The sequence below is a fragment of the Muntiacus reevesi genome, chromosome 4 (assembly GCF_963930625.1).
Source record: "Muntiacus reevesi chromosome 4, mMunRee1.1, whole genome shotgun sequence".
Taxonomy (NCBI): Eukaryota; Metazoa; Chordata; class Mammalia; order Artiodactyla; family Cervidae; genus Muntiacus; species Muntiacus reevesi.
In genome coordinates, this window is record NC_089252.1 from 58,400,686 (window position 1) to 58,425,695 (window position 25,010).

The 25,010-nt window shown below is 46.5% G+C and overlaps 1 protein-coding gene across 3 annotated transcripts in view; it reads right to left on the reverse strand.

The window, feature by feature from the left end:
* Positions 1–18,569: 18,569 nt before the first annotated feature.
* BCL2 (BCL2 apoptosis regulator) overlaps positions 18,570–25,010 on the reverse strand; it is a 193,411-nt gene continuing 186,970 nt past the window's right edge. Inside the window, exons 2-3 of one of the 3 annotated variants that reach the window (XR_010662939.1) lie at positions 22,498–24,069; positions 18,570–22,429 (exon numbers count right to left, since the gene is read on the reverse strand). Coding sequence is in view for 1 of the 3 variants with exons in the window: in XM_065932865.1 (XP_065788937.1) it covers positions 23,935–24,069 (135 nt within the window). In the remaining 2 variants the exon portion in view is untranslated. Of the gene's footprint in view, positions 24,070–25,010 lie in introns of all 3 variants that reach the window. The other 2 variants (XR_010662938.1, XM_065932865.1) reach the window with 2 other exon arrangements.

Below are 25,010 nucleotides of genomic sequence, written 5' to 3' on the forward strand. Positions count from 1 at the left end.
GGAGGGAGCCCCTGCCCTCCAAAGCGAGAGAGAGCCCCCTCACTCCACAGCTAGAGAGAGCTCCTGCCCTCCAAAGCGAGAGAGAGCCCCGTTCTCCAAAACTAGAGAGATCCCCTGCCCTCCACAGCTAGAGAGAGCCTCCGCCCTCCAAAACTGGAGGGAACCCCACTCTACAAAACTAGAGAGAGCCCCCACCCTGCAAAGCTAGAGAGAGCCTGCATGCAGCAGAGAAGACCCAGTGCAGCCAAAAATAAGATAACTTTTTTATAAACATGGACCCCTTAGGGTTGTCCTGTCCAATGCATAGCCACTAGCCACATGTGGCTATTCAAACGGAATCAAATGATACGAAATTTGAAATCTAGTTCCTCAGTCACTCTAGATGGACATCATGTGCTCAGGGCGGCTGCCATAATGGCCAGTGTGGATGCAGGACATTTGTGTCATCTCAGAAAGGTCCCTTGAACCACACTGCTTCAGAAATTAGCCAGTCAGGGGCTTCATCGGTGCTGAATTTTAAGAAACTGAGACTCATAAAGGTTGAATGACTTTCCCAAGGATATCCAAGAATCTATGAAAAAGATATATTTTGGCTGTTTTGGAATCCTGAGGCTGTCCTTTATTTCAATCTTGATTTTTGAAAGAATTTTCTGTATCATATGCATATTTGACTTTTAATTGAGACTCAAACTGTAGAAGTACTTTGGGCAGTATGAAATTATGTGTTTCCAGATTCTGGGTTGGTTTGCAAGTAAAGGAATCTAATATAATGGTGGTCCTGCAGTATAAAAACACTGATTCTTTTTTTTTTAATTAATTAATCTTTGGCAGTGCTGGGTATTCATTGCTGTTCAGGGGCTTTCTCTAGTTGTGACACGCGGGGGCTTCTCTAGCTGCGTGCTCAGGCTTCTCTTGTTGCAGAGTGCATGCTCTGGCGGGGGTGGGGGGTGCAGGGTTCAGTACTTGTGGCATATGCGCTTAGTCACCCCAGATGTGGGATCTTAGTTCCTGGACCAGGGATCGAACCCGTGTCTCAGTATCGGCAGGCAGATTCTTAACCACTGGACCACCAGGGAAGTCCCCCAAAACACTGATTCTTTCTGGAGTTGCTCAACCTGTCATGGTTAATTATATCTAAGCTATTTTCCTTTTTTTAGTGACCTGTGAATTTCACAAGAAAAAGGAAGTCTGGGTTAATTTTTGGAGAAATTGCTTTATTTATTCCCTCTCCTGGATTGTGCTAGTAATATTACTATGCCACTTAGGACACTTGGAAACTGGAATCAACTAGACGAGAAGGCCTGGCAGTCACAGGACCCAGCGTTCTAACATCGACGGTCGGTCAGCATCATTGGTCAGAATCAGGATGGGAGGATAGTGCTAGACACACATGTGTGTCCCGAATGTTCTTTGCAGACTCCTAGGTTCACTTAGAGCCACGGCAGACAGTAAATGTGTCTCTCACTCAGCTGTGTCCAGGATTTATGCAGTGCCTAGTGCAACGAGGGGCCAGGATTCATCTTGGGTGGTAGGGCTGAAGCCTGGCTCAGGTACAGAAATGAAGAACACAGCTCCTCAGAGCCCTAGAGATGGGGAAATCAGGACTTGGGGGGCTCTTAAAAAGGCCTCTCCACCCAGAGGAGGGGCCCAGAAACTTCCTCTGAGAGCCCCCTTTACTGCTAGGCTCCCCTGGATACAAGGAATTTGTCCCCATGGAGATCAAAGAGAATTCTGGACCATTGTTTTAAGTTATTAATTAAGTGAGATTGATCTGCAATTATTTCAACAGTTAACCAAACCACGGTAGAGAGAGAAGATAAAAGAAAGAATCTGGGCTCGCTGTGCTTCTTATTAACTTCCTCTTTGTAATGAATACCTCGCCTTGCGTTCCACCAAGCCCTTGCACATTTTCATGCAAAAAGGAACCACCAAAGAAAGTAGCAAAGCCTCTTCTCTTGGCACAAGAGATGTGTGTCTAACTCTTGGGCCTTGACTTGTTGGCGGAGACACCATAAAAGGCTGATGTGCCCTGGGCATGCGATTTTATTGAACAAACACTGAGTATTGGAACAGTGGAAGTTCTGTCCCAGTATTCTTGGTCTTCCGTGGTGGCTCAGACAGTAGAGAATCTGCCTGCAATGTAGGAGACCTGGGTTCGATCCCTGGGTTGGGAAGATTCCCCTGGAGAATCTTGGGTGAATTACATAACCTGTGTGTGCTCAGTTGTGACCAGCTCTTTGTGACCCCCTGGACTGTAACCCACCGGGTCCTCTGTCCATGGAATTCTGGCAAAAATCCTAGAGTGGGTTGCCATTTCCTACTCCAGGGGATTCTCCTGACTCAAGGATCAAACCTGCGTCTCTTGGGTCTCCTGCATTGGCAGGCAGATTCTATACCACTGAGCCACCGGGGAAGAATTACATGATAAGAAAGTGCATCATATTATAGCAAACCGACTAGTGATGTTTGAAACAAGAGACCAAGTCATGAAAAAACAGATGAAGCACAGAGCATCCGTGGAATACTGCAGGGTGAGGCAACGAAGGACCGGAGCCTAGAAGGCTGGAGAATCCACAAGCACAGCAGTAGTGTTCTGGCCTTTTGGAATTCTGCCTGGTATGACTGAGCAAGGGCTCCCCGAGTTTTTTTATCGTCAAGTCAAAGTTAACACACTCAGTCGTGTCCAACTCTTTGCGACCCCATGGACGGTATAGTCCATAGGATTCTCCAGGCCAGAATACTGGAGTGGGGAGCCTTTCCCTTCTCCAGGGGATTTTCCCAACCCAGGGATTGAACTCAGGTCTCCCACATTGTAGGCGGATTCTTTACCAGCTGAGCCACCTGGGAAGCCCTCCGTTACGGTCAAGAGGGAGGGTTAAAGTGGAGCAGAAGGCAAGGCCTCAGTGGCGATGCCAAGAGCATCCTCCTCTCCTAGAGCTGAGCCTGTCTCCTGCCCAGACTCAGCCGGGAAATGTCTACGTGGTCCTCTTTCCTCAGCACTCCGACCATCTAGGGGCTGGTGCCTCCACGCTCTTAGAGATGATTGTCTATTAAACCAGACATGCTTCCTAACTCTGATGGGTTATAATGAGGAGCTGGAGGAAAGGCAGTCCCTGTGTGTTCTGAAGAAGAGCCAAGAGATCTTAAGGGCTCCTGAGAGGGGGAGAGGGGCACGTGGAGGACGACCTGAAACCGGAGAGCCGCTGGACTGCGGCCGCAGACACGTAGAGGGGCTCTGAGCGGGGGCAGACTCCACGTCTGGACCCTGCGGGGCTAGTGCCCCAGTGGTGGGTCTTCCCCATCAAGGTGTGTGCGTGGCTGGGAGATGACTGAGTGGGCAGGTGGTCTTGGGGACTAAGATGCCGGGAAAGGGCAAAGGTGAAGGTCACACTTGGCACACGTGACCCTGCACCGAGTTTGGCCTCAGAGGCATTGCTGGTGAACTCAGAAAGGAAGTCTGATGTCGCTGGAAAACGCAAACCTCAGCTGCACTGCCATGAGCTGAGAGGCTCTGTGACGATAACCTAACCTCTCTGAGCCTTGGTTTCTACTGCGGTAGGCTGAATGATGACCCCATTGCCCCCTGAAACATTCACGTCCTAATCTCTGGAACGTGGTACGGTGTCACCTTACATGATAAAATGGACTTTGCAGGTGTGATTTTATAAATGGAACTAATTATGTGTGGCTGCCCTGGGTCTCATGGCAGCCTGAGGGCTTTCTCTTGTCATGGTAAGCAGGCTCCTCAGCAGGCTGACGTTGCTCGTGGTGGGGCACGGGCCCCGGAGGGAGGCTCCGAGGCGGTGATGCTTGGCTCAGCCGTCCCACCCTGTGGGATCTTCCTGGACCGGGGATGGAGCCTGGGTCCCCTCCTGCAGGCAGGCTCTCAACCCCTGGACCGCCAGGGAAGTTGGCAGGTGTGATTCAGTAAAGGCTCCTGAGACAGGGAGCGCCCTGCGTGGTCTGGGTGGGCCCAGGGTCGTCACAGGAATGCTGATAAGAAAGATGCAGGTCATAGTGAGAGCGAGAGGGAAGCAGAGGTTGGAGCAATGCAAGAGGGGGCCCCGAGTCAAGGTTGGGGCGGCCTCTGAAATCCGGAGAAGGCAAGCAAGTGGAGCCTCCCCTGGGGCCTCCAGAAGGAAGGTGGCTCTGACGACACCTTGACTTTAGCTCAGTGGGGCCTATAAGACGCAGCAGTCATGGTACCCACTCCATCGGGCTGTTGTGACATTTCAATGACGATGTATCGGAAGCACTTAAAGCGGAAGTCAAACAAACGGTAGATGACTTTACCATGTGCTTTAAAAAGTCATATTATCAGAGATCCTCCTGAGCCCATTGTCCCAGAAGCCTTTGGGGACCCACAGACGTGTGACTGAAGTCCTGCATCCTGGCCCCCCACAGCCCTGATCCTGAAGGGCACTGCAAGGGCTGCAGGTGCACCTAAGACACTCACTCTGGTGACGTGACGATGGAGACTGAAAAATGTCACCAAGCTGTGTGGCTGTGACGCAGGCGAGAAGGACCCGGAAGATGCCATTAAGAAAACGCTGGGTGGTTGCCAAGATATGGCATAATTCTGATGACTTCATTCCACAACCTCCTGGTCACGCATGGTGATCCCTTCTGTTATTCTGACGGCTTGGCTTTGCACCTGGGAGACTGAAGACTCAAAGGGGCCAGGGCCAGACACGACGTAGAAAGGAGAACTCTGGCCCCCCCACCCACAGCGCCCAGCTCAGGAAGCCCTCCCGTCACCTACAGCGCCAGCCCAGGAAGACAGCCTATGCCCAGACTGCCGGACATCAGACCTCGTCTCCGGTAACCATCCGAGATGCCAAGTGATAACCTCTGAAGCAGGCAGCCCCAAATGGCCAGGACTGGGTAAATAACTGGTAGCCTGCCTGAGTTTTGCCCTCACTTCCGACTCAGGACCAAGCAGAGGAAGCCTCGTTTGCCCCCCAGCCAGGCGCACAGGCTGCCACTTCCGGCTGGCCCTCCTTCAGCTTCCGGGTCGGCAGCCTCCAGTTGCGGCAGCGCCTCCTTTTCTCCACTGGAGAGCCTTCCCGTTCACGCTGAGCTGCTCTCTTGTGTCCGACTCTGTGCAAGCCCAGGCACTCTAGCCCGCCAGGCTCCTCTCTCCGTGGGATTCTCCAGGCAGGAATGCTGGTTGCCATCGCCTCCTCCGGGGCATCTTCCCGACCCAGGGATTGAACCCACATCTCCGTGTCTGCCTTGGCCGGTGTATTCATCACTGCACCACTCCTTTGTGGGAAGAGGCCTTCCCACTCCTCTGCCTGCCTTTGAGTCTCTGCCAGAGGCAAGTGAGGGTGACTGGCTCCCTCGCTGTATATAGCAAGCTCTGAACAAACAGCTTTTGCTTGTTCTCACTGGGCTGGTTTTTGTTTGGTTGGTTGGTTTGGTTGGATCTTCACTGCGGGGCACTCTAGGTGGGGCACACTGCCCCACTGCACGTGGGATCTCAGTTCCCCAGCCAGGTATGGAACCCACATCCCACGCATTGGAAGGCAGATTCGTGTTTTTGTTTTTAAGGTCACCTCTTTCCTTAAAATACTATTTTTCACTCTGTATTCGGCAGTGCTGGGTTCTGGGTCTCCGTTGTTGCAAGGGCTTTTCTCTAGTTGCAGTGAGCGGGGACTGTTCTTCACTGTTAAGTGTGGGCTTCTCACTGTGGTGCGTTCTCTCATTGTGGAGCACGCATGGGCTTCGGTGCTTGTGGCTCCCAGGCTCTAGAGCACAAGCTCAACCATTGTGGTGCTCGGGCTTAGTTGCTTTGCAGTAATGTGGGATCTTCCTGGAGCAGGGATGGAACCCGTGTCCTCTGCATTAGCAGGCAGATTCTTTTACCACTGAGTCACCAAGAAAGTCTCCCTCTTTCTTTTTTTTTTTTTTTTGGTACGCGGGATCTTTAGTTGAGGCATGCAAACTTAGTTGTATCACGTGTGATCTAGTTCCCTGATCAGGGATCGAACCCATGCCCTCTGTGTTGGGAGCTCGGAGTCCTAGCCACTGAACCAGCAGGGAAGTCCTGGAAGTCAGCTTCTTAACCTTAGACCAGGGACGTTCCTCTCATTGGGTTGGTCTTCATTTACACACAACTGGCAAGTTTGGATTTCAGAATGAGAACATACTCTATGCTCCCGGACATGGATGAATTTGGTCACATGTGAACAGATCAGAGTGACAACTGTGGCCTCCTGAAGCCCAGGACCCTTCTTGGTTTCTCTCTTTGTGGAGTGTGTATGCCTGGCTTCCCCACAGAGCAGGGAATGAATGTGATGACATAATGACTAAATTCTATTCGAACTTGAATTAGCTGTGGTACCACTGCCTGAGACATAAAGGAAGTAATTAGTGAAGGCAAATGGGAAAGGTCCAAAATTGAAATTTTGTTTTTAAGTAACACTTGGGAGAGAAACATTTAGGAGTGAAGACAACATATTTCCCTTGTCCCCTGCACAGGGATCTCATTTTAAAGAAAACAATGAGAAGGTAAGGTTTAAGTGGTGTCACAGGAAATGTTAGAAGCTAATGTTACTAATCTAAAAGCTATCAGGGCAAGACTATCCAGGTGGTTATGGAGTAGAGAGATTGCAGGAACTCTCCATAGACATCTCAAATTGGGGTATTTGAAAATAAGGTCCACGTGCAGTGTTCTCTGCAGTCACTGTCAGCATCATTACAAAGTTGATGGTTGGGCATTACCCAGGTGGAGTCTCAGGATGTGTACCTGGCTCCAAGGTCCACAGTTATTATCCTGGGGATTATTTATCATTTTCTGTCTTTTTCTGTCTCAGCAAATAAAGATGAGAAGTCAAGGTTGGAAATAATTTTAAAAATGATTAATATTGTAGGTAATTATAGGAATTTATTTCCTTGATTCAGTTTCCTCATACAAACCCTTTCTCTGTCTTTGTAAATATTGTGGGTTGTGGTTTTCTGTGGCTGCACAGTCTTTAATGCCTTGAAATAATAAATAATATGATTTTTCTATTTTGGATGGCACTTCCAAACCCCTTCACTATTTACCGTTTTGATCTTCACACCACTACCCCAGATGGCTGGTAGGTCATGCCGGGACAAATGCTACAGCCCATGGAACCAATGAGAAACCTGATTTAAAGAGGTGGAATGCTTTCCCCAAGCTCATACTTTCCTCTGCCGGAATTTGAATCCAGATCTTCTGATAGCAAGTGTGCAAAGACCACCATGAGGGCTTACAATATTTTGATTGGACATACAGCAATCTAGTTTCCCATATGACCGCAGAGCAAATCTTTCAAAAGTAAGAATTCTTTTGTGTAAGTCTGAAACAGAGGGGTTGACGTTTTGCAGGAAGGGGGACCCTCTCCAGAGGGTGGGCTCTTATCTAACACTGAGAAACGACTTGTCCGAGGAAGCAAGTGCGCTGACCGAGCAAGAGACTGAATCGGGAAGGAAACCTAGGCGGAAGGCAGGGGGGCCAGGGACCCCAGGAGAGCGGCCTCACCCTGTGGCTCACAGGCTCGGCTTTTATGGTGATGCGGTCAGTTTCCAGGATGTCTCCGGTCAATCATTCCAACCCAGGGTCCTTCCTGTTGGCTCACGTGTCACTCAGCCAGGATGGATTCCAGCGAGAAGGATTCTGGGAGGTTGGTAGGACGTATGGACAGGGGTCTCCTCTCTTTTGACCTTTCCCAAATTCTCCTGGTTGGTGGGAGATTGTCAGTTCCGAGTTCTTACTAGGACATCCAGTTGTAAGACAACTCATGCAAGTGGTCACTATCATGCCTGGTCAGTTTCGGCTAGTGGTTCCCCTAACAGAGGCAGTAGAAGAGAAAGGTGGTTTCCAGCCTTCCCAACTTAATTAGCACAGGGGCAGGGGGAGTGAGGTCCATGGACAGGGGAGCCTACTGGTCTACCGTCCATAGGGTCACACAGTCAGACACAACTGAAGTGACCTAGCATGCAGGAGGACTAGGGCAGGCAGAGGAAGGCATTATGTGTGAGCAGTAAACGTCTGCAGAGTCTAGCGTGCTGCCTGCAACATGGTAGACACCAGCCCCACATGGCAAGTGAGCCCCTGAAACCTGGCTCTTTTGAATTGAGATGTTCTCCAACTGTCAATTCCACACTGATTTCAAAGATTTGATTTAAAAAGGGTGGAATTTCATTTAGTTTATGTTTCTAGCTTCTCCATCTCTTCTGCTTTTTTTTTTTTTAATGTTCTTTCTCCAGCCTTTATCAAGTGTAGTAGAAAAGCTTTTGTGTGGGGCTTCCCTGGTGGCTCAGATGAGAATCTGCCTGCAATGCGGGAAACCTGGGTTCTATCCCTGGGTTGGGAAGATCCCCTGGAGGAGGGCATGGCAATCCACTCCAGTATTCTTGCCTGGAGAATCCCCATGGACAGAGGAGCCTGATGGGCAGTTTGTATAATATATGTATTTTAGAAAACATTTGAATTTTTGCCTAACTAAGAAATTTATGACATTTTAATTCCACTTGTTTGACTTAGTATGAATTAATGCTAGATTCCTAAGTTAAAAAAATAGATATGCAACAAGCAACGAAGATTTACTGTATAGCACAGGAAACTATAGTCAATATCTTGTAATAACCTATAATAGAAAATAATCTGAAAAATAGTATGCGTGTATGTATAGCTGAATCACCTTACTGTGCAGCTGAAATACTGTGTCAATTACACTTTAATAAATAGATAAATTGAGAAAAAAGGGTGGAAACAACCTTATTCATCTTCATATTGATTGTATGTTGATATGACATATTGGGTTAAAGAAAATGTTATTTAAATTATTTATTCATTATTAAAATGAATTCCATGTATTGTTTTTAATTTGTAATATGAATCCTGGAATATGAAAAAGCACAAATATGGTTCACATTTTATTTCTATTGGAAGGCGTTGCTCCAGAGGTTTCCCCCTTGGACATAACTTAGTAGGTGAGGCTGAGTGAGGGCAGGAGTCCAGCTATGCCTCGGAGAAGACAGAAACTCCTGGATCAGAAGACCAGGGGAAAGCTGGTCCACCCTGCCCTGGGGGATGGGGCCCTCCTTATTATGCAAGCACAGTACAGAAGCTGCAAGAGTTCCACGTGGCAGTTTCAATGGAAACACGTTCACTTCTGAGACCTCCTTTCTTTCCTAAACTCCACCCAAGGCAAAATGGATTATGGCTTCCTGGAAACTCAACCAGGGGACTTGAAAGTGTTTCATATTAAAAACAGAAAAACCTGGAGAAGGAGAAAAATAATTATATTTCTAAAAGCTTTTAGAACAAATGCTTGCTTGTGAGAAATAATTTTCCTATAAATACTTGATTTCTCCTTTTCTTTCCCTTGTTCCCTGGCTGAGGAGTTCCACGTGGACATGGGACACGGGGTTCCCCTTGGGAGTGAGGTTGGGGCCGCCCGGCCCCTCACTGTTGAGCTCTCCTCCCCAGCTGTGCAGCCCCAACCCCACCCCTGCCTCACTTGCTGGGACCCGAGATGAAGTGGGCTCAAAAGTTTGGAAAAAACAGAAAGGGCAGAGAAAAATCCATAGCTACAAAGCATCTAAGCCAGTTATTTTTTTTTCAGATAGAACATTCCAAAGCTTGGCTAGGAAGAGATGTTTATGAGTTTTGTCTGTAGGAAATTCTCCCTAAAGAACCCTTAAAAATTTTTTTTAATTAATTAATTTATTTTTTGGCTTCACTGGGTTTTCATCACTGTGTTCAGGCTTTCTCTAGTTGCGGCGAGTAGGGGTCACTCTCTGATTGCTGCGTTTGGGCTCCGGGCGGCGCATGGGCTCAGTAGCTGCTGCTCCAGGCTCTGGGGCACAGACTCAATAGTTGTGGTGCATGGCCTTAGTTGCTCTGGGGCAAGTTGCCTCTTCCTGGACTATGAACCAAACCCATGTCCTCTGCATTGACAGGTAGATTCTTAACCACTGGACCACTAGGGAAGTCCTAAACCAACCCATTTTTGAAGACAGCATGTACTGATGTGAAATAGCAAGTTAGCCTGATTGATGTAAGATGACCTCAGAAAACAAGGAGCTTATTCAATGTTTATTGACTAACCTTTTTAAAAGAAGATCAAATAAGCAAGACATGATGTCAAAAGCTCAGCTTCTCTGTACACTGGTGCCAAATCAAATCTCAGAGACCACGTTTTGGGTGAAGTGGAAAAAAATAGCTTTATTCAAGGGGGCCTCAGCGGGCTAATGCCCTCAAAACTGTCCCAACTTGGGGGAGATAATGAGACGTTTTCTAGTGATTATTCAAAGATGGTGTGATCAGCTCGTGGACATTCTTCTGATGAGCTGGTGGTGAGGTAAGTAGGAGTCAGCATCATCAACCTTCAGTCTAAGTGGTCTGGGGTCCACATGCTTGTGGGCAGCATACCATCGTTAATGGTTAACTTCTTCCACTGGGAGGGGTTTCAGTGTCTGTAAAATAACTCAGAAGTATTGTGGTGTGTATCCGTTGATGGGGAAACAGGACCTAGCCCCACGGGTGCTCTTGACTGTTTCTCCCTAGTCTTGTAACCCCTCCCTTCCCTAATTAGCAACTGCTCATCTGCCCATCGGAACTCAGGGTCAGTCAGGGACGTAGAATGAAGACGGTTTCCCATAATCAAAGAAATGGGGGACACAGTAAGGCCAGGCATCCAGGAGCCCCACAGGGCCCTGCACGGCCTTAGACACCAGGTGGAGAGTTCCTGAGATGAGGGCAGGCTCTGCCCCACACTGTCCTAGGAGTCGAGCTCAACAAACATTTGTTGAGCTGTTGGATCCACTCATCAGTCTGTTCAAAGAGCACTGAGCAGGAATGACTGGCCAAAGTTTGAAACTGAGACCCCTAAAACCAAGTTTCCCTCCTGAGTTGAAGATTAATCTCTTTACCCAAAACATTATTCCCTTGCTTTTCCCGCCCCTCTGCCCCTCAAGACTGAGGACTACCAAAAAAAAAAAGGGGTATTTTATATTGAGAATCAGCAGCACCGAGTCAGCTCTTAGCTAAGGAACCATGATCATATTTTCTGTAATCCTCTTAAAGAGATGTTGGTACACCGGGTGTGTCCAACGGGAGGAATTAGGACGGAGTAGGGCTGAGAAGTTTTGCCAAGAGAACGCACTGATCATAGCAAACACCCTCTTCCAACAACACAGGAGAAGACTCTACACATGGACATCACCAGATGGTCAACACCGAAATCAGATTGATTATATTCTTTGCAGCCAAAGATGGAGAAGCTCTATACAGTCAGCAAAAACAAGACCGGGAGCTGACTGTGGCTCAGATCATGAACTCCTTACTCACAAATTCAGATTTAAACTGAAGAAGGTAGGGATAACTACTAGACCATTCAGGTATGACCTAAATCAAATCCCTTATGACTATACAGTGGAAGTGAGAAATAGATTTAAGGGACAAGATCTGACAGATAGAGAGCCTGATGAACTATGGACGGAGGTTCGTGACATTGTACAGGAGACAGGGATCAAGACCATCCCCAAGAAAAAGAAATGCAAAAAGGCAAAATGGTTGTCTGAGGAGACCTTACAAATATCTGTGAAATGAAGAGAAGGGAAAAGCAAAGGAGAAAAGGAAAGAGATTCCCATTTGAATGCAGAGTTCCAAAGAATAGCCAGGAGAGATAAGAAAGCCTTCCTCAGTGATCAATGCAAAGAAATAGAGGAAAACAACAGAATGGGAAAGACTAGAGATCTCTTCAAGAAAATTAGAGATACCAAAGGAACATTTCATGCAAAAATGGGCTCAGTAAAGGACAGAAATGGTATGGACCTAACAGAAGCAGAAGACATTAAGAAGAGGTGGCAAGAATACACAGAAGAATTGTACAAAAAAGATCTTCATGACCCAGATAATCACAGTAGTGTAATCACTCACCCAGAGCCAGACATCCTGAAATGTGAAGTCAAGTGGGCCTTAGAAACCATCACTACAAACAAAGCTAGTGGATGTGATGGAATTCCAATTGAGCTATTTCAAATCCTAAAAGATGATGCTATGAAAGTGCTGCACTCAATATGCCAACAAATTTGGAAAACTCAGCAGTGGCCACAGAACTGGAAAAGGTCCATTTTAATTTCATTCCCTAAGAAAGGCAATCCCAAAGAATGCTCAAACTACCGCACAGTTGCACTCATCTCACATGCTAGTAAAGTAATGCTCAAAATTCTCCAAGCCAGGCTCCAGCAGTAAGTGAACCGAGAACTTCAGATGTTAAAGCTCGTTTTAGAAAAGGCAGAGGAACCAGAGGTCAAATTGCCAATATCCGCTGGATCATCAAAAAAGCAAGAGAGTTCCAGAAAAATACCTATTTCTGCTTTATTGACTATGCCAAAGCCTTCCACTCTGTGGATCACAATAAACTGTGGAAAATTCTGAAGGAGATGGGAATACCAGACCACCTGACCTGCCTCTTGAGAAACCTGTATGCAGGCCAGGAAGCAACAGTTAGAACTGGACATGGGACAACAGACTGGTTCCAAATAGGAAAAGGAGTACGTCAAGGCTGTATATTGTCACCCTGCTTATTTAACTTATATGCAGAGTACATCATGAGAAACGCTGGGCTGGAAGAAGCACAAGCTGGAATCAAGATTGCCAGGAGAAATATCAATAACCTCAGATATGCAGATGACACCACCCTTATGGCAGAAAGTGAAGAGGAACTAAAAAGCCTCTTGATGAAAGTGAAAGAGGAGAGTGAAAAAGTTGGCTTAAAGCTTAACATTCAGAAAACCAAGATCATGGCATCTGGTCCCATCACCTCATGGGAAATAGATGGGGAGACAGTGAAAACAGTGTCAGACTTCATTTTTTTGGGCTCCAAAATCACTGCAGATGGTGACTGCAGCCATGAAATTAAAAGACACTTACTCCTTGGAAGGAAAGTTATGACCAACCTAGACAGAATATTAAAAAGCGGAGACATTACTTTGCCAACAAAGGTCTGTCTGGTCAAGGCTATGGTTTTTCCAGTGGTCATGTATGGATGTGAGAGTTGGACTGTGAAGAAAGCTGAGTGCCGAAAAATTGATGCTTTTGAACTATGGTGTTGGAGAAGACTCTTGAGAGTCCCTTGAACTGCAAGGAGATCCAACCAGTTCATCCTAAAAGAGATCAGTCCTGAGTGTTCATTGGAAGGACTGATGCTGAAGCTGAAATTCCAGTACTTTGGCCACCTCATGCAAAGACCTGACTCATTGGAAAAGACCCTGATGCTGGGAGGATTTAGGGGCAAGTGGAGAAGGGGTCGACAGAGGATGAGATGGCTGGATGGCATCACCGACTTGATGGGCATGAATTTGAGTAAACTCCGGGAGTTGGTGATGGACAGGAAGGCCTGGCGTGCTGCAGTCCATGGGGTCGCAAAGAGTCGGACACGACTGAGCGACTGAACTGAACTGAACTGAACTGAGGGCTGAGAATTGTGGCTAGAACATTCAGCCTCAAGGAGCGATGCCTACAGGGGTCTGTTTTGCTGTCTTTGCCTTTAGGCCTGGCCTGCAGCAGGGGTGGACTTGTCAGGTCACTCTTAGGGGACAATTCGCCGTGGGTCTATCATGTTCCTGTTCGTGCTGCAAGCGAGGCGCTGACTGCTCTTTGTTCGAGACTACCTGTCCAAGGACTTTGGAAGGCAGAGATTAAGTGTCTTCCAGAGCAAAGCTTTATAGCCTTAGAGGACAGACCTGGTGTTCTTCCACAGCAAAGGGCTGATGCGCTGACTGGTCCCCACCAAAGATAAGAGCTTCCTAAGCTCCTAATCGCAGAACTCCTCTCCTAGATCACACCCCTCTGCGTGCCAAGGTCTTCTGTCCTCTTCTTGTCGTTTGGTGGCAGCGGGGGGTGGAGAGCCGTCTCAGAAGTGCCGATGCCGTGGCTCTGAGTGACATGCTGTCCTTGTCGCTGACCCAGGCACTTCACGTTCTCACCAGCATCTATGAGATGGTGGCAGGCTGACATGCTAACTCACAAGTAGGGGAAATCTCAAGCTCTTCAGAGATTTGACAGTCGCTCTGAGATTCTTATTCTGAGTCAGTGGGGGACTGTAGGAGACCAGTCAGAGGGCTCCCAGAGGTGAGGAAAGACAAAGGGACGGACACGCCCTGAGAGCCTTTCCTGCCGGCAGGTTGTGTTTGTTCGCGTGGCCGCGCTGGGGCTGTGTTGCTGTGCGGGGCTTTCTCCAGCTGCGGTGGGCGGGCGTCTCACTGCAGAGGCTTCTCTGCTTCGCAGTACGGGCTCTAGAGCGCCCCGGCTTCAGGAGTCTGGCTCATGCGCTTAGTTGCCCCAAGGTATGTGGGATCTTCCTGGACCAGGGATTGAACCCATGTCCCCTGCGTTGGCACCAGAGGACCAGGGAAGTCTGCCTCTCCTGTAGACGTGGGCTCAGATACTGCATCAGCATAGATCAAACACGACACAAGAGCACACAGCCGAGGACACACAGGCAGAAAAGTGACAAGCAGGGTGAGAAGTAGTTTTGTGGGTTTTTTTTTAATGCAAAAGAAACAGAATTAAGGGATTTTAAGACATAAATATGCAATGAAAATAGTACACTTAAAATTGGCTAGCCTCCCACAGTTCTGTACAACAGAAGTATGCTTGTGCATTTAACTGAATTTTCGTAATCCTAGGGCTTTGTTTACTAATTTTTTGTTCCTGAAATTCCCTGGCAGTTCAGTGGTTAGGACTCTGTGCTCTCACTGTCGAGGGGGCCTGGGTTCCATCCCTGGTCGGGAAACTAAAATCGCATAAGCCTTGCAGTGCAGAAAAAAAACACCACAAAACTCCACAGGGAGCCCGCAGAGGGGCAGACGGGGCAGGGATTTCCCAACAGTTGCGGGTGCGCCCTTGAAAGAAGTGTGAAAAGGCGTGTACCACCCTTCAACATGGCAGAAACATGGTTTCAACTTTTAACATGGTTAAAATTTTAACATTTAAATATAAATAGTTGCAAAGGATTTTCTTTCAGATTTGTTGTGAGTAGTAGGAGGAAGAAAATTGTCCCAAAATTACTTACGGTAGAACTTTTCTGTATGAGGTAATTTATAGCCCCTTCTGTGAAGTACTTATGATTCTTGATAAAATGCTGGAGTAATTTCCGGATGGACTTGAATGGGATTAAGGAATCCTGATCGGTCAGGGTTCCCGCTCAGCTCTCCTGAAGCATGCCCGTCAGACCCGGACCGGCCTTTGGTTGTGGCACCATCCCTTCATCTCTGAACGTCTCTTCCCAGAAAGAATCCCTGAATCGAGGCCAGTTTGGAATAGAATGTTGACACACACTGATAACGAGTTCGTCTGAGAAGTTATTTTAGCAAATGACATTGTACAATACCTTTGCTGCCTCAATTTTTAATCATAGACAGTAGAATCTACATGCAATAAATAATCCGATACTGAGTGTCAACTACATGAAAAAAACAGGAACAAGTTATTTTTTGACACCAGGAAATCTTACATTGTTCCTTCTCTCAAATTCATCTCTCTAATCCTCCATTTTATCCTAATATGATATTTCTTACAACGGAAAGTTTAAAGTTGGTTAACCTCTCATAACTTTCAACAACATAATAAGTCTATGGGTTTCTGTGACCATGTGTTAGTTGCCCAGTCATGTCCAACTCTTTATGACCCCATGGACTATAGCCGTCCAGGCTCCTCTGTCCATGGGATTCTCCAGGCAAGAATACTGGAGTGGGTTGCTATTCCCTTCTCCAGATGATCTTTCTGACCCAGGGATCTAACCCCGCGGTCTCCTATATTGCAGGCACATTCTTTATCATCTGAGCCACCAGGGAAGCCCGCAAGGCTTTGTATTTTTGTTCCCAGGTTGAAGAATTCTGGAGTGGGCAGCCTATCCCTTCTCCAGTGGATCTTCCCAACTCAGGAATCAAACCGGGGCCTCCTGCACTGCAGGTGGATTCTTTACCAACTGAGCTATGAAGGAAGCCCATACAATGATTATTATTACCCAACTGAGAAAAATGTACAAATATATTATACATTTTGAATTTTGATAAACCATTATTAAATATAAATTTTTACTTTTATTGGAAATACTGAATACAAGTGGGTTTGGGGTGGGTTTTTTTTGTAATATTTATTTATTTGGCTGTGCTGGGTCTTAGTTGTGGCACTCAGGCTCTTCGATCAGATCTTTAGTTGCAGAATCTTTCAGTCATGGCAAGTGGAATCTAGTTCCCTGACTAGAGATTGAACTCAGGCCCCCAGCATTGGGAGCTCGGAGTCTTAGCCGCTGGACTACAAGGGAAGTCCCTGACTATAAATGATAATGGAATAGATAGGGCTGGTTTATCATCCTCGCCCTCCCCACGAAGAAGGACATGTATCTATAAATAGGAACTACCTATTAATAGAAAGAGCTAGTAAGCCGATTCTCCGTTTTTCAAGCCCATTCTTTGTTTTTATGGATGTAAGCTTCGAGGAATGCCGTTCGAATACTGAGAATGAGGCAGCGGAAGGAGTTTTGTTATAGTGATGTTACTCAGCTCTGGATTTCTGAGTTATATTTTGAAATCACATTAAAAAAAAAAACCACAAACAAAACTACACCTGCCATCTGTCTCAACTAGGTATTCTTTCACCTAAGTTGAAAGCAACGAATTGGAAAAGCGATTTGCAAAAGGATTAGCTCCCCAGGCATTAGTGTCTAATACAGCCCAAGGATTTCGTATCGTATCTTTTGGTACCCCAGTGGTTTTAATACCACAGGACAATGCCTAGGGGTGTGCAGGTAAACTGGCTCTCTGGGAAAAAAGGAAGGAAGCAAGCAAGCAAGGAGGACAGAAAGCTCTGCTTTGTAACTTGTGCTCATTTCTATGGTGTGAATCCTTCCACCGGGGCCAGTTTCAAGCTACCAACTTGACTTCACTGACACGGAGTTGGGAAGAGCCGATGCTCCCTGTGGTCACGGCGAGGGCACCAGCACAGGGCACAGAGCTTCACAGCCAGATTCCAGAAGGGACGGCTGTGTGTGCCTCTGTTTTATGAGCTGCTGCAGATGAAGGGAGGGTGGGAGAGGAGAAGTGGCCTGACCACCGGGCTGCCTAGGACAGACAACACCCCAGGATGCCCAGAACAGGGATTCCTCCCATCACCCCAAGCCGGCCTACCCCTCACAGAGGCTGTTCCCCGAGGCTCCCATGTGCGGCTGATCGAAGAACACTGCTGGGGAAGTGAGGGCCTGGGAAGCCAGGCCGCAGCTCAAATCCTGCCTCTGCAGTTCACGAGGTTTGAGGACTTGGGTATATTGTCTGAGTCTCAGTTTTTGCCTATAAAATAGAAGCCAACACCCACCTTCCAAGATCCTGAGAACCAGGGCGGGCAGCCAGCAAAGGCTCGGCGGCTGGATGCCGCCAGCAGAGCCCGACCAGCTGAGTTGGAGGGAAGAGCCTTGGGGGACTGAGGCTTACCTAGGGTAGCAGTGTCAGAGGGAAACACAGGCGCCCTGATGTGAGACTTGGACCATAAAGAAGACTGAGCGCTGAAGAAATGGTGCTGGAGAAGACTTGAGAGTCCCTTGGTCTACAAGATCCAACCAGTCCATCCTAAAGGAAATCAGTCCTGAATACCCATTGGAAGGACTGATGCTGAAGCTGAAGCTCCAATACTTTGACTACCTGATGCGAAGAGCTGATTCACTGGAAAAGACCCTGATGCTGGGAAAGATTGAGAGCAGGAGGAGGAGGGGATGACAGAGGATGAGATGGTTGGATGGCATCACTGGCTCAATGGACACGAGTCTGAGCAAACTCAGGGAGATGGTGAAGGACAGGGAGGCCTGGTGTGCTGCAGTCCGGCAACTGAACAACAGGTGCCCGGCTACTTAAGGTCTTTATGTTCCAAAGCTAGTGACTGCTTTGGTTATCCTAAAACAGTCACTTCAAACCATAACTTTTAGATTCTTTCTCCCTCTTCCATACAATCTATGCAACACAGAGGCTGGGATCCTCACTTTGTGTGAAGGAACACAGCCAGCACGCACAATGGCTTCCTCCAGAAGTAAAACTCGAGGCTGGTCCACCTTGGGCCACACCAGGAGGGTAAGTAGCCAAGAAATAAAGCCTCCTTCTCAGGTGACTTCTCCAGTAGGACAAATCTACAGCCTGAGCCCCCAGGGCTTTAGGATTCCAGTGGCTCTGCTGGCTTGTTAAGAAGTTCTTTGAATGATGGAGCAAAATCACATCACCGCATTACAAACAGTTCCAGGGCACAGCCAATATCTTACATGGTACTTTATTTTTCTTCACAATATTAACTGGACAGACAAGGAGAGTTGAGTGGCAGTGTGGCTCTCCCCAACAACACAAAGAAAACTTCATGATATTTAATGCTGGCCAACTAGAGACTTACTTTATCTTAACTATCTAAAGCTCACTTAGCATGTATTTCTGTGTGTGTGTACAGTGTTGCAGGATGTCAGCCACCCCTAAGAAATATCCATCTTACAAACATCCCATGGAAGGGAGAAGTGTGAACATCTTGATAACAAAAGCTTCCAATACAAAACCACTTTTTACACATTTATTTTATTGAAAATGAAAATAATCTCAGTAATTCAAAACAAAAGCAAAACTTGGTTGAAAACTTAAGATACTATAATAAAAACATGCTTCCTCCAAAGAAATGTGATCGGCTATCACACCTTCAAACACTACCCCAGAGGCAAAAACAATGAAGTGAGCTGGCTGGAAGGCCCATTGCAGATTCCCTAAAAGGTTTAGGAATATGGAGTTACTAATACACTATAGTCATATTTAGTAACAGGCTTGGATCTTTTGATTAAGCCTTTCCATCTTCCACAAGTGTTTTTGTCTGCTCATCTTACCTTGGGACCCAAAACAACCTTGTCATCAATAGGATATGTATTGGCTTTCAGTTATTTTCCTGGGGTAGTTATGATGAATTGGGGCAATACCATTCATACTCCATGTGGTTTTCTTTCTGCCCCTGGAGATGTATATTTCATGGCTGTCTAAGGCTAGTCTTATGAGCACAGACATATAGCTGAATGATTCTTTGAGTAAGGATAAGGATAATAATAAGTATTATTATTACTTACTCACTTCAGTCTCACTTCCCCACCCCCCGTATTGTGCGCAATAAAGCATTTAGAAACAGATGTCCCTACCAACCAGAAGGTTTTCACTAACCATCCCATTGGTTAAAAATTGCAAATTTATTGTTTAAATAGCCATTAGACATATCCAGGCTTGAAATTAACACCATTGATGGCAGATGTTTAAACTTTGGTTCATCTTCATTGTCATACAGAGCTGGACTCTTGAGTTGTTCTGTTGTCTCTAGAAGCTAAAGACACCACAGAACTTAAAAGTGTTTCTTATTTGTTGCATAAAGTCTTTCCCAGAGGCATCACATTGATCCTCGTGAAGTCCTCACTTGGTTCTGTTTCATATCCTACAGTCCTGGCTATTCTTAAAGACTCCACACCCTGATCCAATCTTGAGAATGTTTTGCTCATTTGAAAATTCTTCCTCCCACCCCTGCAACAAATGTCCTTTGTTCCATAATAATTAAAAAAAAAAATCCCTGGGAAGATTCAAATTGAGTAACAATAAAGATCTGATTGGAATGTTCATAAGCCTGACAATGTACAATTGTATTTCTTAAGAAGTGTGTAGCCACAGTTGTCTGGGCTGCAAAAGACACCACAGAATAAGATCAGAATAGAATTTCAACTGACTCCCTAATTTCCTTAGAATGGCTTATATTTCAAGCCCTTCCTGTTTTTTTTTTTTCTGATAGAAGAGGTGTACATTACTAACTATAAGTGATAAGGAAGTATAAAAACAGCCACTGCCTTAAAAGTATAATTGAAATTAGAATTTAAGTTTACAAGTATAAATTTGTCACTTTAGCATAAGTTTAATTCCAATACAGACAATCTGCAATTCATCCCATAGATCCTTGATGTGAAAAAGCCAGACATATATTGGGGCTGCCCTACATACTTAAGTTTAATCCTACTTATTAGAACTTCTCTTGATTTATAGTCACTTCCTAATTTCCCACATTGGGCCACGACTAGGTCTTTAAATGATAAGCATAAACATGCACTAATGAAACAGAAGTCCATCTAAATGGAAGGTCATATCTGAGTAGGCAGAGATAAGTGGGCTGGGGCAGAGGATGTTGGGTTTTGGCTTGAACCATAGCAAAGTGCTTTCTTCTTTCAGAAGGTGACTTTAATCCAAATCTCAAGCCCGTAAGACTTTTCAGCCACTGTAAAATCTGAGATGAGCCGTTTGCTGCAAAAGATGCAAGTTGTCATTTTGATCCCTCTTTCAGGCTATCTGTGCAGTGAGGGCTTGGGAGGACCCAGGAGGTTCTTGGGTGGTTTGCTCCTTGTGGCTTTTTTTTTTTTTAAGAACCCTTGAACTCCATTTGGGGAGTGCACGTGTTCTGCTGAACCCTGACCTGGGTGGCCTGTATACCATGCTGAGGGCAATTCTGGTGTGAATCCCTCCTCCACACCAAATAGGCAGGAATTGCGTCTCTGCTGTCCAACTGCAAGATAATTGAGACAATGCAAAAAGGGAGGAGGAAAAAAAATGACTAGCCCAGGCTTTTATATACATTCATTGCTTCTAACATTTTTAACAACAAGAAAAATGCAACTTCAACTACCCTTAGCGATAACATTTTGCTTAAAAATTAGAATCATTCAAAGGTCTGATCTCTTTGAGAGAGTGCAGCCACAATACTGTACAGTTCTGGGGTCAGGTAACCAGGAACACTTATCATTAAAACCAGATAATGGAATCCCACAGCAAAAGGAAAGCCTGAAATTAGCCTCTATGACCTTTTTTATATATACATTTTTAGAATACTCTGCAAATCTCAATTTGAACAATAATAACAACAACAATAACCAAAGACAAACAAGTTTTATATTAAAAATGTCCGTGCTCTTCATGGTTACTTCTAAAGCAGCTTGGAGGAGCTCGCCACTTGGAGTGTACTGCAAACCGACTCCATTACAATGATCTTGGCAGGATAGCAGCACAGAATTTGATATTACATATTCATCACTTTTGACAGTGTAAACCTTTCATAAGATAACATTTTGCTTAAAAATTAAAATCATTCAAAGGTCTGATCATCTTGTTCCCTGAGGCCCACCAGGGAGGTCTGGCTTCATACCATGGGTTTCCCCCTTTCTCCGCGTGGGGCCTAAGTGCCACTGCATTTCAGGAAGAACTTGAGGATGGCCACGGAGAAGGACCCTATGGAAGGAGAGTTGGAGGGCTCTAAATAGGTTTCCATGGAAACAGGCCCCAGAAACCATCTTTAAGGATCAAACCATCAGAGCCAGAATTTAATCCCCTGGTCATTTTCCATCTGGATTTCCAAGTGAATGAACCTCATGGGTTTAACCAAACATGTATGCACTCTTAAATGATGTAAGTTAAATTCTGAGTTGGCCAAGACAGGTGAATCTAAAGGAAAAGGGCTGAAGGGACAACAGATACTGTCCCTCACAATAAACAACTCTGTTGACATGGAAGTGGATGTAGATTGATTGACACAAAGTGGCTGAGTGGCCAGCAAGCTCCAGGATTTCTCAGGCAGCTGAGAACCAGGGCTTATCTCACCTCCTCAGAAATGCTTTGAAAGAATTGAGAGCCAAAAATCTCAAACGGGAGAAGTGGTCATTTTGCTAACAGTTAGTGTAGAGCCCATAACTAAATACAGGTTTTTTTTAAAAGATGCTGAGATGCTAAGATCTTTTTTTTCAAAGCAGCTTTCGAAATATTAACCACAGCATTAAACATTGAACACAAGTGCATTCCAAAGTTAATACGGATAAATGGTATACAGATAAATGCTATAATGCAATAATGCCACAGTTACTCCATATACGTCTCAAGGCTGAGTCTAAACTTGAAAAAAAATATTTTGTAGTTTATGAGCTGGAGATCTTTCTTCTTTTGCTACTCTTCTAGCGTTTTCCAGCGCTGACTTTTCTCTTTTCCTTGTTTAACGCCCCAGGATACATAGATAATCCCCACATTCCACACCTGGAGCTTCCCTGCCCACCCCCCATCCCTTTCTGTCAGATTTTTCAAATAAAACCAAACTACAATGACAAGATAATGCTTCACATCGTAATTCCACAGACATAGGTCAGTTAATCCGTTTCAACGCTTCCTTTACGATTTATGACCCTCCCCAAAGTCTTTCAAAAATCTCAGTGGAAGCGGCGCACACAGCCTGGCGGCCCAACGCACAACAGGCCTCGCGTTTCTCTGGGGGCGGCTCCCATGCCTCCCGTCTCCTCAGTTTCCTCCGCTCCACAGAGACGACTCCTGCCACCTCCTGTCTCCTCCACGGAGACGACTCCTGCCACTCCTGTCTCCTCCACAGCGACGACTCCTGCCACCTCCTGCTTCCTCCACAGAGACGACTCCTGCCACCTCCTGCTTCCTCCACAGAGACGACTCCTGCCACCTCCTGCTTCCTCCACAGAGACGACTCCTGCCACCTCCTGCTTCCTCCACAGCGACGGGCGCCGTAGCGCACAGGCTGGCGGCCGCGCGCACACGGGCCGCGCGTTTCTCTGGGGCCGCCGCGGCCCTCGCCACCGCCTCAGTTTCCTCCACAGAGACGCGCGCCCTCGGAGCCTCGGCCCAGCTCCGCGCTCCAGGCGGCGCGGGGCCTACCCGGGCCAGGCCTCCTGGCTTCTCTCCCGGCCGCCCGCGGACACATGGCTCGTTTCAAGGCTCGGCGCCAGGACGAGGCCTCAGGCCGGCCGAGGCGGGGCTGCCGGCGCTCGGGGCGCCTGGCGCGGAAGACGTCACCGAAAACGGCCGCGCCCTCGCGGTCCAGGGGATTCCGTTTCCTCCGCGGGCAGCGCCAAGCCAGTATTTGGAGGCGGAGCGAATCCAAAGTATGTGAAGAAGGACGTCAGGGCTTAAGGTACTGGATGATATTGTGTAAATTGCTAAAATGCTTCTCGGCACAATTGGTAGCTTAAAAAAATAACTCTGCTATGATTTAAGGGCTTTTTTCCCGTCACGGTCCTTTGGGGTGGAGGTCTTGGCAAATACAAAGTCCAAATAGACCAAAAGTTCAGACGTTTTTGATTCAGTGACGCGGGACAGACAGCAAACAAAACTTACGTGTATCGTAGAGGGTATTGGACAGTGCTAAGTGCTAACGGTAAAAATAAAACAGCAAAAGCGACTTAGCGGTAGAGGCTTTGCAGTTTTAGCTAGCATGGACATTCGCGCTAGCATAAGTTCCCGGTTTTTTTTTCTTCAAGCCTGCTGTGTACCATATGCGCAGTGCCCCTTCTTCAGGCCTGGGAAGAAAGGCCTCCCCTCGGAGCACCTTTCCTCTTAAGAATATAACCTCCAGCCCCACCCCACCCCTCAAAAAAGCAAATGAACACCTTCTGTCTAACCCCCAACAGCCAGGAACCCGGCTTCTGGAACAGTCAGGTCCTTTGTCGGTTTGTTTGCTTTTCAGCTGGTTGAGTCAGTCCAGCCAACAGTATGGAACAAAAATCAGTGTTTACAGGCACAAGAGAGCCAGGTAGAGCCATCCGGGTGGGGCTTAGTAATTAGTGGTGGGGTTTCCAAAGACAGGAGATTCAACGGGACTGTCTTAAATAAATAAATCTTATTTTTCTTAATAATGTAAAAAATAAATTGTATTCCCTTTGGCAGTAAGTAGCTGATTCAACGTTGAGCCTGAAAGCTGTTTGTGGTGGTGTTGGTTGGTTGGTTGGTTGTTTTTTTTCTTTTTAAGAGACCACAGCTTCACTTCAGTGGTGCATCAGTGACAATGCATATTATTTCTACTGCTTTCATGAACCTTTTGCATATTTGTTTGTGGCAGGCCTGTGGACTTCACTTATGGCCCAGATAGGCACCCAGGGTGATGCAAGCTCCCACCAGGGCCAGACTGAGCAGTGCCTTCAGAGACAGCCAGGAGAAATCAAACAGGGGCCGCATGCTAGGGCCATACAGCTCCACAAAGGCGTCCTGCAGAGGGGAGAGGGCAGGAGAAAAACAGAATTAGAGTATTAAATATTTCCTGTTACTGTAACAAAAAGTGTGCCAGCACAATGCCAGCCGACAGGGGGAGAGTCATCTGAAGTGCCTTGCACCTTCAGAAGGGTGAGGGCAAAGGTCAAATGTGCTTTGAGGATGATTTCAGACCCAGTCTTTTCACTTTCATTCAGGAAATACTGAGACCTTAGGGGCATACCAGGCACAGAGATACAGCCGTGAGTGAAATAGACCAAAAGCTCAAATGTTTTTGATCCAGTGAAGTGGGACACACAGTAAACAAAACTTACATGTATTGTAGAGTCTATTAGAGGGTGTAAGTGCTAACAGGAAAAATAAAACAGCAAAAGCAGTAGAAATACTGGAGGATTTGCAATTTTAGCTAGCATGGACATTCATAAAAATAATTTTTAGAAAAACCCCAACTACTCCTTTACTGAATGCTTGCTGTGGGCCAGGCACTTGTAACGAATGCCTGACACGCATTATGTTCTTTACTCTTCATACCCATCTTAAAGAGTCCTTTACTTTGCTCTTGTGCTGTAAGAAAAAAGCTGAGACCATTGAATGCTCATTTCTTAGATTTATTGGGGAAGATTAGATTCTGTGTTTGTACCGAATGAGTATTTGGACAACTCTACCTGAATATATGGGCTTCCCAGATGACTCAGTTGGGTAAAGAATCTGCCTGCAGTGCTGGAGACGCAGGCAGATGTGAGTTCAATCCTCCAGTCAGGAAGATCCCCTGGAGGGCGGCAAGGCAACCCACTCCAGTATTCTTGCCTGGAAAATCCCATGAACAGAGGAGCCTGGTGGGCTGCAGTCTTTTGGGCCACAGAGAGTCGGACTCGACTGAAGCGACTGAGCATGCATGCATGTACATCTGAATATATAAAGCAGTAAGTGAAGTGTTT